Source organism: Coregonus lavaretus (assembly GCF_964263955.1).
Source record: "Coregonus lavaretus genome assembly, chromosome: 1".
In the NCBI taxonomy this organism is placed as follows: domain Eukaryota; kingdom Metazoa; phylum Chordata; class Actinopteri; order Salmoniformes; family Salmonidae; genus Coregonus; species Coregonus lavaretus.
In genome coordinates this window covers 69296120-69315313 of record NC_139988.1, presented here as the reverse complement: position 1 = coordinate 69315313, position 19194 = coordinate 69296120, and the positions used below count along the sequence as shown (strand labels likewise).

At 43.5% G+C, this 19194-nt stretch overlaps 1 protein-coding gene across 1 annotated transcript in view; it reads left to right on the top strand.

Annotated features, from left to right (window-relative positions):
• The window catches only part of scn4aa (sodium channel, voltage-gated, type IV, alpha, a), a gene marked incomplete at its 5' end in the record, with an annotated part of 57980 nt that extends 39103 nt beyond the window's left edge, over positions 1-18877 (top strand). The window contains 5 exons of the mRNA XM_084163315.1: positions 95-148; positions 496-633; positions 15543-15644; positions 16121-16391; positions 16739-18877. Coding sequence (XP_084019441.1) covers positions 95-148; positions 496-633; positions 15543-15644; positions 16121-16391; positions 16739-18201 — 2028 coding nt within the window. The 3' untranslated portion in view covers positions 18202-18877. The remainder of the gene's footprint in view (positions 1-94; positions 149-495; positions 634-15542; positions 15645-16120; positions 16392-16738) is intronic.
• Positions 18878-19194: the final 317 nt, after the last annotated feature.

The window sequence follows — 19194 nt, the reverse complement described above, 5'->3', positions numbered from 1 at the left end:
CCCCTGGTCTACTACAGTTTTCAATATTGTTTCCTCCTCTGAGGGTGTTGGTGTACTCGAAAGTATCTGAAAGAAGTGCCCTGTCTCTCTACAGGCCACATTTAAAGGCTGGATGGACATCATGTATGCTGCAGTGGACTCTCGAGAGGTAGGTACTTAGAGAAATAGAAGATACTGTAATATAAACCTTTGGTTTGGGGAGCAGTTATTACCACAGAAAACAATGTCATAACTTTAATGAATAAGCCATTGAAACATTTGTATACATTCTTTATAAATGATCATAAATGTGATTAATGCTTGTGAATTGTAATGCTTATCATGCTTAAAAATGATTTTATTAAAAGTGTATAGTTATACACAGTTAGTCAGATATTATTAATGCTTATTCAGGAAAGTCATTATAAAGTGTTACTGGACACATTGGTGGTATTTGAATTGTTGTAAGTAATGAGGGTTTTTGTTTGACGAGCGAACCTATTTTTGGTCCCCTAGGTGGAAGAGCAGCCCTCGTATGAGATCAACCTCTACATGTACATCTACTTTGTCATCTTCATCATCTTCGGCTCCTTCTTCACCCTCAATCTTTTCATTGGTGTCATTATTGACAATTTCAACCAGCAAAAGAAAAAGATAAGTACCAGCTCTTTTCTTAAAACTAGTGATTAATTGATGATGGATGTGTAGTTGGATATAGAAATCCGCATCAACTGTATGAGTCACCATTTGTAAAGGTTCTAACCATTATGTAGAAATTATGTTGAATGTAATAGTAAACTACATTCAACAATCTGACTCTAATATTATGTGAATAAATGCAACAGGCCCTGTACGTCTCTGGAGGAATCTAGTCAAGGTAGCGAGCCTTACATCAACTCTCAGTATGACAATAATGAACATGTGTCGAACTTGCACCGTTATGCAATTATTAGGAGACTAGATACAAATAGCTTGTTCTAGCATTAATTTATTGAGGCAAGCAGATTAGATATGTCAAGGTGGTACCCAAGCATATGCTATGTTTATAGCGTAAATAACAACTACCAATAGACCTACTAAATTATAAGCATATAGTTAATCAAAATAATTACTCTGTAAAACGAGGAATGCATTTACTCAATTCAACTAATATAATTAGTCACAAATAATTAACACTCAAACAATTACAGTGTACATGAAATACATGATATACAGTGCATTCGGAAAGTAGTCAGACCCCTTGACTTTTTCCACATTTTGTTAAGTTACAGCCTTATTCTAAAATTGATTAAATTGTTTTTTTTCTTCATCAATCTATACACAATACCCCATAATGACAAAGCAAAAACAGGTTTTTAGAAAAATTTGCAAATGTATTAAAAATAAAAAACGGAAATATCACATTTACTGTACATAAGTATTCAGACCCTTTACTCAGTACTTTGTTGAAGCACCTTTTGCAGTGATTACAGCCTCAAGTCTTTTTGGGTATGATACTACAAGCTTGACACACCTATATTTGGGGAGTTTCTCCCATTCTCCTCTGCAGATCTTCTCAAGCTCTGTCAGGTTGGATGGGGAGCATCGCTGCACAGCTATTTTCAGGTCTCTCCAGAGATGTTCGATCGGGTTCAAGTCCGGGCTCTGGCTGGGCCACTCAAGGACATTCAGAGACTTTTCCTGAAGCCACCCCTGCGTTGTCTTGGCTGTGTCCTTAGGGTCATCGTCCTGTTGGAAGGTGAACCTTCGCCCCGTTTCGAGGTCCTGATCACTTGAGCAGGTTTTCATCAAGGATCTCTCTGTACTTTGCTCCGTTCATCTTCCCCTCGATCGTGACCAGTCCCCAGTCCTTGCCGCTAAAAAACACCCCCACAGCATGATGCTGCCACCACCATGCTTCACCGTAGGGATGGTGCCAGGTTTCCTCCAGACGTGATGCTTGGCATTCAGGCCAAAGAGTTCTTGGTTTCATCAGACAAGATAATCTTGTTTCTCATGATCTGAGAGTCTTTAGGGGCCTTTTGGCAAGCTCCAAGCGGGCTGGAGTGACTTCCGTCTGACCACTCTACCATAACGGCCTGATTGGTGGAGTGCTGCAGAGATGGTTGTCCTTCTGGAAGGTTCTCCCATCTCCACAGAGGAACTCTAGAGCTCTGTCAGAGTGACCATCGGGTTCTTGGTCACCTCCCTGACCAAGGCCTTTCACCCCCGATTGCTTAGTTTGACCGGGCAGCCAGCTCTAGGAAGAGTCTTGGTGGTTCCAAACTTCTTCCATTTCAGAATGATGGAGGCCTCTGTGTTCTTGGGGACCTTCAATGCTGCAGAATTGTTTTGGTACCCATCCCCAGATCTGTGCCTCGACACAATCCTGTCTCGGAGCTCTGTGGACAATTTCTTGCCGCCCGTAGGGGAATGGCATAATCTACTATTACCAGGATCATGATGGTGGCCTGCCCGGTCGAATACTGCTTGGTGTCGCCGTGGACACAGGAGATGGACATCTCCTCACCACGGGCAGTCGGATGGGCCAGCAGGCGTGCTTGTATGAGCGTTACCCCACTCCCGGAATCCAACAGAGCGTGGGTGTCGTGACCGTCAACTTTCTACGGGACCATCGGTGCTGGTTCGCTGTGGGCCCAACAGGAGTTTACTGCATGGCCCGGCTCGTCTCCGGGGCCCGCTGATGGCATCGAATCCAATTCCATGCGAGGTGTCACCGGGCGCCACACTCAAAACACCTCCTTTGGTCTTCATCCACCTGGGGTCGTCGGCGGCGGATCGACTCTCCCCCGGCTGTCTCTCCGTGGGTCTGCATTCCTTTAACCCGGCTGACTGTCGGATTGGGGAGTACAGTAGGGGTGTCATCCTTCCATCCCCTCCGACTCGGCCTGCGTCCCCTTCAGCAGGGCCTCGGTATTCTGGTGCGTCTCCACGGCTCCCAAGAGGTCCTCCAAGGTCTGGGGCGCGCGTAGACTCGCCGCCCTCTTCATGTCGTGAGGTAGCGCCCGTAAGAAGCGATCCATGACCACTTTGTCGATAACGGGGAGGGTGGCTACGTCGGTTAGGAGCCATGCCCTGGTGATGCGCAGTAGGTCGTTCATCTGGGCTTGGGGGGAAGCTTCGGCCACGAACCTCCAGTCGTGGACCAGTTGGGCCCGACGGGCCATGCTTTACCCATAGTGGCTGAGTACCTCCCTCTTGAGATAGTCGTAGTTAGCCGCCTGTTCGGTGTTGAGGTCATTATACGCCTTTTGGGTGTCTCCGGACAAGAACGGGGCCAGTAGACCCGCCCACTTCACCTTGGGCCATCCTTCCCGGAGTGCTGTCCAGTCAAATGTGCAAAGGTAGGTCTCGAAGTCGTCATCCTCCGTTAGCTTGATTCAAAACTGATCGGGATGCGATTTAGTCTGAACTATCAACTCGTCCATGCTGATACTGCGTAAACGTCAACCCTGGTCTGACCATGTTGTCAGATTGCTCGCATTCTCCACCACTCATGGCAGACCAGGGGGTTTGATCTAGACGTTTACACAGATCAGACACGGACACAAGTGTGATACCTCAGTTTCAAGGGTGTTTGTTAAGGAGATCTCTTCTGGGTTACCACCTTCTGGGCTCCGGGGAATGCTGTCTCCTCTGGGGTAGAACACCGAGCCCCTCGGTTCTAGCAGACCATGAGGCCGTCTATCCGGTAGCAATCTCTCACTGCCTCCAACTCTCCTGTGTGCTGCCCTCCTGGCAGCTTTATGGGCCCCGTACGGCTGGTGAGCAATCAGCCCCTTGATTACTCACCAGCCTCAATCAGCCCCAATTAGTCCTGGCCGGAGGACCCTTCGAGACCTGGCATGTCCAGCAGAGGGAGCCACCGCCGCGTGATGTAGACTGTCGTGATGTTGACTCTGTCACCATATACATTTTAAAACAGTATAGGAGGGCTCTAACTTTTTCCCCTGGTGCCACTAATATTTTCAGTTGGTGGCACCAGCCCATGATTTGGTTGCAGAACATTTTTGTCAAGGCCTCACGCAATAGAACAAATTTGGAATAATGTTATAAAGTCATTCAAAGTGCTATTGAAATGGTATGATTCAAGAAATAAGTTGTTTCATCTAACATGTCCAAGCAGGAATGTATGATAAATATATTTTGATGTGTAACACCAAACCAGTGATTGGCATGAATTTTAGGTTGACAAAATGTGGCTATTGGTGCTATGGTTTTACTGTCAAAATAGGGCTCCAGAATTGCAGATTTATTTTGTTCAACAGAGATTCATTTACTCAGTATGCATTTTTTGCGCGATTGCATTTTGAAATGTTGCATATGCTAATCAGAATGCATTGTTGTGTAGACTGGCTAAAATATCCCAGCACAGGACAAATAAATATCTTTGAAGATGTTTATTTGGAAAACTGTCCCTGGCAATGGAAACAGCATCAATTGGAAAGTTATTTTTATAAAGTTTAAATGGAATACAATAATAAGCAATGGCTTTACTGTTTCAGATATCCTGCTTACTGAATAAGATTGAAGTGTTACCCATTACATATGTCACCAGTAGTAAATGCACTGTTAATCCCCTTAATTTGGTTAAATGCATTTCTGTTAATATATGTAGCCTATTAATCACAGTCATTTACTATTCTCATTCTCAGAGTGGAAACATTGTTTACATAGTTCACAACCCGCTACACTTGTGAGAAACAAGTTTTGGTTTATTTCATACCATAATTTAGTTTTGTATGGAGTGCTCCATGTGAGCAAATGAGCATGTGTCTGAACTCTGGCTTGTGTCTCTGTCCTGTTAATGTTGACAGAGTGTGCACACCTGAGCACGCATAAAGTAGGCTTTGTGGCCTGCTGCGTGCATACAGTAGGTAGGAATATGCCCATTTGGGGATGTCTGATTTCTGACCACCACTAATAATAAGCTGAGCTTCTCAGTCATTTTTTCTTCACCTCACACAGTAAGTCAACGGAAAACGTCTGTATTTTTTTTACATCCATTGCGAATGATAGGCTAATAGGCCTAGTTCCTCACAGTATTTGAAAAATCGTTCCAACACTCTCCCCCTCGATAATCACCAAGCCTCAGTGTGAAAGAGCAAAATGTCATGCTCTGATGATCCCATATATCCAGTGGAAATGTCATAAAATACCTGAACACTTTCCCTTGCGTAAAAAACAGCGGTCTGTCTCGAGCTCACTGGGGCAGGCTGGAATAGGCTAGTTAATACAATGTTGCAAGTTCGCTAGCCACAGCTTTAGGATGGACCCAGTTGATTGATTTGATACAATGTTGCACTTCACTAGCAATAGCTCAAGTCAAGAGAGATAGAAAGAGAGGCAGAGAGGCGGGGTAGATAGATGAATGTGATTTAAAGAACCTACATTTTCATCAGGATATTTTTGACTGTTTTAATTTGTAGGCTTCATGTATTTTTACTTAGTTGACAATGGAAGTTATAGGCCTACTGCTGCATTGGAAAATTTGGCCTGTATGCTATCTCTGAGATCCATGTGCTAATTTCTTTCATTCTTTATTTCACCTTTATATAACCAGGTAAGCCAGTTGAGAACAAGTTCTCATTTACAACTGCGACCTGGCCAAGATAAAGCAAAGCAGTGCGGAAAAAACAACAACAACACAGAGTTACATATGGAATAAACAAAATGTACAGTCAATAACACAATAGAAAATCTATATACAGTGTGTGCAAATGTAGTAAGTTATGGAGGTAAGGCAATAAATAGGCCCTAGTGCAAAATAATTACAATTATAATTTAGTAGTAACACTGGAGTGATAGATGTGCAGAAGATGATGTGCAAATAGAGATACAGGGGTGCAAATGAGGCAAATAAATAACAATGTAAATAACAATATGGGGATGAGGTAGTTGGGTGGGCTAATTACAGATGGGCTGTGTACAGGTGCAGTGATCGGTAAGCTGCTCTGACAACTGATGCTTAAAGATAGTGAGGGAGATAAGTGTCTCCAGCTTCAAAGATTTTTGCAGTTCGTTCCAGTCATTTGCAGCAGAGAACTGGAAGGAATGGCAACCAGAGGAGGTGTTGGCTTTGGGGATGACCAGTGAGATATACCTGCTGGAACGCATAGTACGGGTGGGTGTTGCTATGGTGACCAATGAGCTAAGATAAGGCTGGGATTTGCCTAGAAAGGATTTATAAATGACCTGGAGCCAGTGGGTTTGGCGACGAATATATAGTGAGGGCCAGCCAACGAGAGTGTACAGGTCACAATGGTGGGTAGTATATGGGGCTTTGGTGACAAAACAGATGTCACTGTGATAGACTACATCCAATTTGCTGATTAGAGTGTTGGAGGCTATTTTGTAAATGACATCGCCGAAGTCAAGGATCGGTAGGATAGTCCGTTTTACGAGGGCATGTTTAGCAGCATGAGTGAAGGAGGCTTTGTTGCGAAATAGGAAGCCGATTCTAGATTTAACTTTGGATTGGAGATGCTTAATGTGAGTCTGGAAGGAGAGTTTACAGTCTAACCAGACACCTACAGTGGGAAGAACAAGTATTTAATACACTGCCGATTTTGCTTACAAAGCATGTAGAGGTCTGTAATTTTTATCATAGGTACACTTCAACTGTGAGAGACGGAATCGAAAACAAAAATCCAGAAAATCACATTGTATGATTTTTAAGTAATGCATTTGTATTTTATTGCATGACATAAGTATTTGATACATCAGAAAAGCAGAACTTAATATTTGGTACAGAAACCTTTGTTTGCAATTACAGAGATCATACGTTTCCTGTAGGTCTTGACCAGGTTTGCACACACTGCAGCAGGGATTTTGGCCCACTCCTCCATACAGACCTTCTCCAGATCCTTCAGGTTTCGGGGCTGTCGCTGGGCAATACGGACTTTCAGCTCCCTCCAAAGATTTTCTATTGGGTTCAGGTCTGGAGACTGGCTAGGCCACTCCAGGACCTTGAGATGCTTCTTACGGAGCCACTCCTTAGTTGCCCTGGCTGTGTGTTTCGGGTCGTTGTCATGCTGGAAGACCCAGCCACGACCCATCTTCAATGCTCTTACTGAGGGAAGGAGGTTGTTGGCCAAGATCTCGCGATACATGGCCCCATCCATCCTCCCCTCAATACGGTGCAGTCGTCCTGTCCCCTTTGCAGAAAAGCATCCCCAAAGAATGATGTTTCCACCTCCATGCTTCACGGTTGGGATGGTGTTCTTGGGGTTGTACTCATCCTTCTTCTTCCTCCATGGTGAGTGGAGTTTAGACCAAAAAGCTCTATTTCTGTCTCATCAGACCACATGATCTTCTCCCATTCCTCCTCTGGAACATCCAGATGGTCATTGGCAAACTTCAGATGGGCCTGGACATGCGCTGGCTTGAGCAGGGGGACCTTCGGTGCGCTGCAGGATTTTAATCCATGACGGCGTAGTGTGTTACTAATGGTTTTCTTTGAGACTGTGGTCCCAGCTCTCTTCAGGTCATTGACCAGGTCCTGCCGTGTAGTTCTGGGCTGATCCCTCACCTTCCTCATGATCATTGATGCCCCACGAGGTGAGATCTTGCATGGAGCCCCAGACCGAGGGTGATTGACCGTCATCTTGAACTTCTTCCATTTTCTAATAATTGCGGCAACAGTTGTTGCCTTCTCACCAAGCTGCTTGCCTATTGTCCTGTAGCCCATCCCAGCCTTGTGCAGGTCTACCATTTTATCCCTGATGTCCTTACACTGCTCTCTGGTCTTGGCCATTGTGGAGAGGTTGGAGTCTGTTTGATTGAGTGTGTGGACAGGTGTCTTTTATACAGGTAACGAGTTCAAACAGGTGCAGTTAATACAGGTAATGAGTGGAGAACAGGACGGCTTCTTAAAGACAAACTAACAGGTCTGTGAGAGCCGGAATTCTTACTGGTTGGTAGGTGATCAAATACTTATGTCATGCAATAAAATGCAAATTAATTACTTATTAATCATACAATGTGATTTTCTGCATTTTTGTTTTAGATTCCGTCTCTCACAGTTGAAGTGTACCTATGATAAAAATTACAGACCTCTACAATCGGCAGTGTTTCAAATACTTGTTCTCCCCACTGTAGGTATTTGTAGTTGTCCACATATTCTAAGTCAGAGCCGCCGAGATTAGTGATTCTAGTCGGGCAGGCGGGTGCAAGCAGCGTTCGATTGAAGAGCATGCATTTAGTTTTACTAGCGTTTAAGAGCAGTTGGAGGCCACGGAAGGAGTGTTGTATGGCATTGAAGCTCGTTTGGAGGTTTGTTAACACAGTGTCCAATGAAGGGCCAGATGTATACAAAATGGTGTCGTCTGCGTAGAGGTGGATCTGAGAGTCACCAGCAGCAAGAGCGACATCATTGATATACACAGAGAATAGAGTTGGCCCGAGAATTGAACCCTGTGGCACCCCCATAGAGACTGCCAGAGGTCCAGACAACAGGCCCTCCGATTTGACACATTGAACTCTATCTGAGAAGTAGTTGGTGAACCAGGCGAGGCAGTCATTTGAGAAACCAAGGCTATTTAGTCCGCCAATAAGAATGCGGTGATTGACAGAGTCAAAAGCCTTGGCCAGGTCAATGAAGACGGCTGCACAGTACTGTCTTTTATCGATCGCGGTTATAATATCGTTTAGGACCTTGAGCGTGGCTGAGGTACACCCATGACCAGCTCGGAAACCAGATTGCATAGTGGAGAAGGTACGGTTGGATTCTAAATGGTCGGTGATCTGTTTGTTAACTTGACTTTCAAATACTTTCGAAAGGCAGGGCAGGATGGATATAGGTCTGTAACAGTTTCGATCTAGAGTGTCACCCCCTTTGAAGAGGGGGATGACCGCGGCAGCTTTCCAATCTCTGGGGATCTCAGACGATATGAAAGAGATGTTGAACAGCCTGGTGATAGGGGTTGCGACAATTTCGGCGGCTAATTTTAGAAAGAAAGGGTCCAAATTGTCTAGCCCAGCTGATTTGTAGGGGTCCAGATTTTGCAGCTCTTTCAGAACATCAGCTATCTGAATTTGGGTGAAGGAGAAGCGGGGGGGGCATGGGAAAGTTGCATCGGAGGGTGCAGAGCTGGTGGCCGGGGTAGGGGCAGCCAGGTGGAAAGCATGGCCAGCCGTAGCAAAATGCTTGTTGAAATTAGTCAGGATGATATCTATGAGGGTGCCCATGTTAACGGATTTAGGGTTGTACCTGGTAGGTTCCTTGATAATTTGTGTGAGATTGAGGGCATCTAGTTTAGATTGTAGGACGGCCAAGGTGTTAAGCATATCCCAGTGTTGGTCACCAAGCAATACGAACTCTGAGGATAGATGAGGGGCAATCAATTCACATATGGTGTTCAGGGCACAGCTGGGGGCTGAGGGGGGTTTGTAGCAAGCGGCAATAAGATGTAGGCCTATCAATGTGTCCATATGGCAGAGGCTGGTGCTCTCGCATTAGCTGAATTTTAACTTTTAGATTTTTATCATTTTCATTCAGATTTGAATCATTAACCACGTGACAATGATTTTGAGAAACGAAAACATTATTATTGAAATGAAACTTTTCCACGAAAGGCGAATATGAAAATCATAACTGGCACGCAGATCGGTAGAAATGGTAGGATAAATTCTTAGCTTACCCAAACTTGAAACTCAAGTGTCACACCACCTATGTCAGCTACAACCCTACCCAAGTTTATCAGGCGTCGAGTTATCTTGGAAAATGCAGTTCGTATTTTCTTTTTTGCCATGATCAGCTCAGAAATTGACGAATAGGCCTACAATCTTGAAATCGCTATCATGACAATTTAACCCACTGAGTGAAACTCCTGGACAGCAGTCGTGCATAATTTAATTCCATAGGCTATTGTGAAGTGACCAGCTAGAATTTGCAGCTAGCACTGGTGAGACCACATCCAAGATGGCAGTGGGAATGTAATTTACACCTCTCCAGTGTGGGCGGACTAATCTACTAGCTCACATTTGTTGCCTATGTTTTAGGCCTAGTGCTTATTTGACTCATTATGTACATTGCTTTATTTGACAGCATTATTTGAATGGATTTGAGGGTTAGTTTGAATTGGGGAAAACAGCGCAGTGGGTCATGATATATGCCATTGGATATTTTGTGCACAGGCCCGCCATAGACTGTAAGCGCAGCAGCGCAATTGATACTGTACCTTCTATACCGTGGATTGCTGCATGTTGCATAAATTAAAATTACTATTGTGATGCATAATTTGGAATGTCCAGTCAATGAGCATTATGGCTAATGTAGTCAAATGTATTTATTATTATTTTTTACCTTTATTTAACCAGGAAAAACCCATTGACACCCAGAGTCTCTTTTTCAAGGGAGACCTGGCCAAGAAGTCAGCAACAATCAATACATTACAGAATTAAAACATACAACAATACAATACAATTCAACAACATGATCCAGCCTAAAAAAAAGCATTACACTCCTCTGTAACAGGGCCTGCTATCAACATATTTAATCCATTCAGTGGCACTAACATACAGGGCCTTGCAAAAGTATTCATCCCCTTGGCGTTATTTCTATTTTGTTGCATTACAACCTGTAATTTAAATGGATTTTTATTTGGATTTCATGTAATGGACATACACAAAATAGTCCAAATTGGTGAAGTGAAATAAAAATAAAAAACTTGGTTAAAAAAATTCAAAAAAACAAATAACGGAAAAGTGGTGCGTGCATATGTATTCACCCCCTTTGCTATGAAGCCCCTAAATAAGATCTGGTGCAACCAATTACCTTCAGAAGTCACATAGTTAGTTAAATAAAGTCCACCTGTGTGCAAACAAAGTGTCACATGATCTGTCACATGATCTCAGTATATATACACCTGTTCTGAAAGGCCCCAGAGTCTGCAACACCACTAAGCAAGGGGCACCACCAAGCAAGGGGCACCATGAAGACCAAGGAGCTCTCCAAACAGGTCAGGGACAAAGTTGTGGAGAAGTACAGATCAGGGTTGGGTTATGAAAAAATATCAGAAACTTTGAACATCCCTCGGAGTACCATTTAAATCCATTATTAAAAAAATGGAAAGAATATGTTACCACAAAAAACCTGCCAAGAGAGGGCCGCCCACCAAAACTCACGGACCAGGCAAGGAGGGCATTAATCAGAGAGACAACAAAGAGACCAAAGATAACCCTGAAGGAGCTGTCCATAGGACCATTTTAAGCTGTACACTCCACAGAGCTGGGCTTTACGGAAGAGTGGCCAGAAAAAAGACATTGCTTAAAGAAAAAAATAAGCAAACACGTTTGGTGTTCGCCAAAAGCCATGTGGGAGACTCCCCAAACATATGGAAGAAGGTACTCTGGTCAGATGAGACTCAAATTGAGCTTTTTGGCCATCAAGGAAAATGTCTGCCGCAAACCCAACACCTCTCATCACCCTGAGAACACCATCCCCACAGTGAAGCATGGTGGTGGCAGCATTATGCTGTGGGTATGTTTTTCATTGGACTGGGAAACTGGTCAGAATTGAATGAATGATGGATGGCGCTAAATACAGGGAAATTCTTGAGGGAAACCTGTTTCAGTCTTCTAGAGATTTGAGACTGGGACGGAGGTTCACCTTCCAGCAGGACAATGACCCTAAGCATACTGCTAAAGCAACACTTGAGTGGTTTAAGGGGAAACATTTAAATGTCTTGGAATGGCCTAGTCAAAGCCCAGACCTCAATACTTATGCACGCTCAAGTTTTCTGTTTTTTTGTCTTATTTCTTTTTTGTTTCACAATAAAAAATATTTGGCATCTTCAAAGTGGTAGGCATCTTGTGTAAATCAAACGATACAACCCCCCCCCAAAAAATCCATTTTAATTCCAGGTTGTAAGGCAACAAAATAGGAAAAATGCCAAGGGGAGTGAATACTTTCGCAAGCCACTGTAGAAATCTGATTTGGTCTTCCTGATCAATCCTGTGCATTTGATTCTTAGTGCTCTGAAGGATGCCCAGTCAACAGGAGCATTTGTAAGTCTAGCTTGGGCCCAAGAGACATTTCTCTTTCAAATTAATTCTGCCAAGTTATCTGAAAATCAGGGATTGTCCTTCCACTGATTCTAAATTTCTCACAGGGGCATGCTTATCATAAATGGACACAAATGTAATATAAAAATTGTCCCAAACAGTGTCAACATCGGGAATCAGACTTACTCTGTCAATATTATGGTACAGATCATGTAAAAACGCTTGCTCATCAAACTGTCTAAAATATCTTTAAAAAATATAACGGGGTTTGGCTTTGGTAATTTTTGTATTTCTAACACAAGCACAATGGTCACTGACATCATTACAGAATATTCCAGTCGATGTGTATTTGTGAGGGGTATTCGTTAGAAGAATGTCCAACAGCGTTGATTTGTTAGGGGCTCTGGGATTCGGTCTTGTAGGTGCATTAATTAATTGCGTAAGATTCAGATAGTCACACAGTTTTTTTAAAGAGTCCGATACAGATGTAAGCGCAAGCAATTCAAAATGTTTGGCTTTGGTAATTTCAGAGATGTTAAATTTGGATTTCACATAAATTGCAACCCCTCCTCCTTTACTCATCCATTCAGTTCTAAAAATAGTGTACCCATCAATAGAAATCAAGTTATTTGACACAGATTTATTTAGCCAAGTTTCTGATAAAACCATTATGCCCGCATTTGTCGTATTGGCCCATATTCTAATCATGGCTATTTTTGGAAATAGACTTCTCACATTAACATGCAAGAGGCCAAAACCTGCTCTGTTTTTAAAATCATAGGGAGTCGGTAGAGATTGCATAGTATCCACCAGCCCAGGGTTTGGTCCCACATTACCAGAGATAAACAATAAAAGCATAACAACACATCTGCCCAATGCGTGAGGCCTTGGCAGAGCCAGCGCCATTGTCAATAAAATGAGCGGAGTCTTTCGACACAGAAAAAAAGATTTTGGAAGTATGCTATCATGTGTAGGCCCACTTGCGTTTGAGAGTGGTACAAATGCAATTGCAGAGAGAGACCAAGTTCCTGGTGGTATTGACATGATGGTCTCGTGGGAGTGTTTGCAAATTGTACAGCATAAGGTGATCATTCAGCCTATTTAATCCAGGATGGCATTGAGTGAAGAGCAAGCACAGTAACAGATACATAATGCCGGTTTTTAGAGATCTTTCAGCACAGGTGTGCAACGACCAGTAGACGTTGTGTAGAATGACGTAGATTCTCCCACAGCCCACCGTGCATCAGGTTGTCCAATTTGGCGACCGCTTCTTCGCTCCTAGCCTTCAGTGCACACCTGTGCTCGCGTAGCAGGCCTTACGTGCAGACAGACGCTCCTGACTCGCGTTCCAACTCCAAAAAGGTGTAGGCTCCAGTTTACAAGCGGCCCGAGTCCAAAAATAAAGGCCTTCTCAATCAAAAATCTTTGTACATCAAATTTCGTAAACTAGAGACTGAGATCTAAAAATAATAGTTGTTATATACAGCATCCACCTTCACATCAAACGTCTTTGCTTCTGTAGACAGGATCAGGGTCATTAAAACATAGAAACTCATAAAACTCAGATCTAAAAAACCACAGATCTCTAGGATCAGACACACAAACCGACAGTCTGAATTTACAGATGCAAAATTGGCCTACAAATGCTAACATCAAATGCCATTCTAAACACAAAGAAAATAAACAAAAATAGAAAACACAGCAGAACATAAAGTAGACAGCCTGATGTAAGAGGGCAACACGCTTCTTTTGAGCCAATTGGTGCAAAATTATAGGAGTAGACCCTCCCGCAGCTGAAAGGCTTATGGTCTTATAATAGACAGTGCATTCGGAAAGTATTCAGACCCCTTGACTTTTTCCACATTTTATTACGTTACGGCCTTATTCTAAAATGGGTTAAATTGTTTTTTTCCCCCCTCATCAATCTACAGACAATACCCCATAATGACAACGCAAAAAAGGTTTTTTGACATTTTTGCAAATGTATTAAAAATAAAAAACGAAAATATCACATTTACATAAATATTCAGACCCTTTAATCAGTAGTTTGTTGAAGCACCTTTGGCAGCGATTACAGCCTTGAGTCTTCATTGGTATGACGCTACAAGTGTGGCACACCTGTATTTCGGGAGTTTCTCCCATTCTTCTCTGTAGATCCTCTCAAGCTCTGTCAGATTGGATAGGGAGCATTTCTGCACAGCTATTTTCAGGTCTCTCCAGAGATGTTCGATCGGGTTCAAGTCCGGGCTCTGGCTGGGCCACTCAAGGACATTTAGAGACTTGTCCCGAAGTCACTCCTGCGTTGTCTTGGCTGTGTGCTTAGGGTCATTGTCCTGTTGGAAGGTGAACCTTCGCCCCAGTCTGAGGTCCGGAGTGCTGTGGAGCAGGTTTTCATCAAGGATCTCTCTGTACTTTGCTCCGTTCATCTTTGCCTCCATCCTGACTAGTCTCCCAGTCCCTGAAAAACATCCCCACAGCATGATGCTGCCACCACCATGCTTCACCGTAGGGATGGTGCCAGGTTTCCTCCAGACGTGATGCTTGGCAATTAGGCCAAAGAGTTCAATAATCGTTTAATCAGACCAGAGAATCTTGTTTCTCATGGTCTGTCATGTGACTTTTACAGAGGAGTGGTTTCCGTCTGGCCACTCTACCATAAAGGCCTGATTGTTGGAGTGCTGCAAAGATGGTTGTCCTTCTGGAAGGTTCTCCCATCTCCACAGAGGAACTCTGGAGCTCTGTCAGAGTCACCATCGGGTTCTTGGTCACCTCCCTGACCAGGTCCCTTCTCCCCCGATTGCTCAGTTTGGCCGGGCGGCCAGCTCTAGGAATAGTCTTGGTGGTTCCAAACTACTTCCATTTAAGAATGATAGAGGCCACTGTGTTCTTGGGGACTTTCAATGCTGCAGAAATGTTTTGGTACCCTTCCCCAGATCTGTGCCTCGACACAATCCTGTCTTGGAGCTCTACGGACAATTCCTTCGACCTCATGGCTTGGTTTTTGCTCTGACATGCACTGTCAACTCTGGGACCTTATGTAGACAGGTGTGTGCCTTTCCAAATCATGTCCAATCAATTGAATTTACCACAGGTGGACTCCAATCAAGTTGTAGAAACATCTCAAGGATTATCAATGGAAACAAGATGCACCTGAGCTCAATTTCAAGTATCATTGCAATGGGTCTGAATACTTATGTAAATGAATGTGCAAAAATGTCTAAAAACCTGTTTTCGCTTTGTCATTATGGGTATTGTGTGTAGATTGATGAGGATTTTTTATTTATTTAATCAATTTTAGAATAAGGCTGTAACGTAAGAAAATATGGAAAAGTCAAGAGATCTGAATACTTTCTGAGTGCACTGTATACTGTATAGATACTCTTCAAGAATCAATTGGTATTGATAATTAATTTAAAAGTCCAAAAATTGATGTACCAATCGCAGATCGCTACAAATCAGAATCTAGATTGGATATGTACAGTTTTAATTAATTTGGGTATCTACCTGTGTACATGTAAATGCCCAGAATAATTGTTGTTTTGATTTTTATCCTGCACTTTGGTGACGACATCTTTATGACAGAGGAGCAGAAGAAATATCATGAAGCCATGAAGAAACTAGGCTCGAAGAAGCCGGTGAAGCCTATCCCAAGGCCTACGGTATGTAACGCATAAATGGCATTCAGTTATAGCCATACCCTCATGCTACTCTCTAGTATTTTGATTCATTACGTCTTTCTAGTCCAAGACTAAATTTACTCTCTACATAAGCACCTTCAATAAATAAGTTGCTGATTATAAGGAATACATAATTTGATCAATGATCATTTGTGTTGAAAGTGCATTTTTAATGTATAGAATTTCAATGTCAATCTTTTGACCAATGATTGTGTGATACATTTAATGTACAAGTAATAATTCAATTATGTTATGGGGCTAGAGTCCGCAAGGCCTGCTCTGAGTATACCACATACACAGTGACATTAGAATGTGTGACTTTGCCATGACGTCATCGTTGACCCACATTAACCTTTTCTACACAACATTGGCTTTAACAGACTTAATGGAATTTGTGTTTGTCTCTCCCCTGCTCTCCCTCTCGCCCTCTCTTCCATGTGACCCTCGGGCCCCTACAGAACATGATTCAAGGCGCTGTATTTGACTTCATCACTCAGCAGTTCTTTGACATCTTCATCATGGTCCTCATCTGCCTCAACATGGTCACCATGATGGTGGAGACGGACGACCAGAGCGTGGAGAAGGAGGACGTCCTCTACAAGATCAACCTGGCCTTCATCATCGTTTTCACCGGCGAGTGTCTGCTCAAGATGTTTGCCCTTCGCCATTACTTCTTTACCATCGGATGGAATATCTTTGATTTTGTCGTGGTAATCCTGTCCGTAGCAGGTATGTACCTCAGGATCCTTTATACTGTATACCTTATTGTATACTGTACATATGATAAGTCATAGACAAGTTATAACAGGGTTGGGGTCAATACCATTTAAATTCAAGTCAATTCAGAAAGTAAACCAAATTCAAATTAAAACATTTCACACTGAAAAGCATTGAAGAGAATTGGAATTGGAATTTCAGTGTACTTCCTGAATTGACTGGAATTGAAATTGACCCCGGAATTGACCCCAACCCTGAGTTATACTATAGGTTTTGTTATCAGACAAGATTAGTTATTTCAACAGTAGATGGAGAGGTGTGATTGGTCATTAACCATTGTTTATCTAATTTCCTTTCAGGTATAATGCTGTCGGACATCATAGAGAAGTACTTTGTGTCACCCACCTTGTTCAGGGTCATCAGGCTGGCTAGGATAGGCAGGGTCCTGCGTCTCATCAAAGGTGCCAAGGGCATTCGGACGCTGTTGTTTGCGTTGATGATGTCACTCCCTGCCCTGTTCAACATCGGCCTCCTGCTCTTTCTCATCATGTTCATCTTCTCCATATTTGGCATGTCCAACTTTGCCTACGTCAAAAAACAGGCGGGCATCGACGACATCTTCAATTTCCAGACGTTCGGCAGCAGTATTATCTGCCTGTTTGAGATCACCACCTCTGCGGGTTGGGACGGTCTTCTGCTGCCAATTCTAAACAGTGGTCCTCCGGACTGCGACCCAGACATTGAGAACCCGGGCTCGGACGTGCGGGGCAACTGCGGCAACCCGGGCATGGGTATCATGTTCTTCTGCAGTTACATCATCATGTCCTTCCTGGTGGTGGTCAACATGTACATTGCCATCATCCTGGAGAACTTCAACACGGCCCAAGAGGAGAGCGGGGACCTGCTGTGCGAGGATGACTTTGTGATGTTCGACGAGACCTGGGAGAAGTTCGACCTGGAGGGCACGCAATTCATAGAATATGCCAAGCTGTCAGAGTTTTGCGACACCCTGCAGGAACCCCTGCGTATCGCCAAGCCCAACCGGATCAAGCTGATCTCCATGGACCTGCCCCTGGTCACGGGCGATAAGATTCACTGCCTGGACATCCTGCTGGCTGTCACCCAGGAGGTGCTGGGCGAAGGGGTGGAAATGACGGCCATGAAGGTGAGCATCGAGGCCAAGTTCAACATGAACAACCCCACGACAGACTCCTACGAGCCCATCACCACCACACTGCGGCGCAAGGAGGAAGAGGCGGCAGCCGTGATCATCCAGCGGGCTTACCGCAAGCACCTGCTCAAGCGCTCCATCCTGCATGCCTCCTTCATGCACCGCTCCAAGAGGCAGATAAGGCGGGAGGAGAACGAGGAGCCCCCGGAGACGGAGGGACTTCTTGTGCGAAAGATGAACGTGCTCTATGGGAGCAACCTGGACCTTGCTGCAGAGATGGAATTGGCTGGGTTGCGAGCACAACCCGTCTCGGTCCCTGTGGTGTCCAATCGGCCATCGGACCTCCCCAAGCAAACACATCCCACCAGGCCGGAGCCTGGCAAACCACTCCTCTTGGTGGTCCCTGTAGAGTTCACCAGTGAGGTGGTGTTACACTCAGCCCCTGTGACGTCTGATCCACCATTGGACCTCCCCGAGCAAACACAGCCATCAGGGTCGGAGCCCACAGGGCCGGAGCCTACCTGGCCGGAACCTGCTGGGCCGAACCTCTTGGTGGTCCCCGTAGAGGTTACCAGTGAGGTGGTGTTACGCTCCTCCCCCTGTTTGTGTAGCCTTGAGTCAATAGACAACCTGCGAGAGTCGATTGTATAACAAAAAGCACTTGAGGGAATTCACCATGGTCTTCCTATTGTATTTTTCACTGATCAAGCGAGTAATTTTATAGTCGACGCTTCCACATAGCACTACTATAAAGTGATTACAAGTAGCTGATGGTTTAGGTATAATAAATAAAGTCAAGTTTATTGATCCTAATAGGGGGTCTCGTTTTCTATTTCTATTTTTGTAAGGCCATTTCTAGACTTGATCTATATTTGACCACTGGACTGTTAAATAACTCTGTATTCTATTTTATACCTACAAACAATTCTCAATCTCACAAAATATAAAATGTTTGATAATCAGTATCCATACATTTCCCATAGGAATTGAGCATGTTTTGACAGTGAAAATTAAAGATAATCTACCCACATCTAATTGTTTTGAAGTAATGCCTAAATGCCTTTATTGCCATGAAAGCATTGAGGAACATTTCATACTCAGATCATGCCTTATTTTGACATTTTGGAATCACCTTATTTTGGGGGGAAAATCACCCAGATTCACCTTTGCCTACACCAGTATGATTTCTGATCTACATTCATGAATGAAGTTTGCCTATGTCAAAGTGGAATTATGTTTTTCAATTTTGTTTACAAATTAATTAAAAATGAAAAGCTGAAATTTCTTCAGTCAGGAAGTATTCAACTCCTTTGTTATGGCAAGCCTAAATAAGTTCAGGAGTGAAAATATGGTTAAAAAGTCATAAAATAAGTTGCAATGACTACCCCATCTCTGTACCCCACACATACAATTTTCTGTAAGGTCCCTCAGTCAAACAGTGAATTTCAAACACAGATTCAACCACAAAGGCCAGAGAGTTTTTCCAATGCCTCGCAAAGGGCACCTATTGGTAGATGGGTAAATAATAAAATTAAAAAGCAGACATTGAATATCCTTTTGAGCATGATGAATATCATTAATTATTATTATTAATAGCATTATTATATTATAATATTATTATTATATATTATGATGAAGATATTA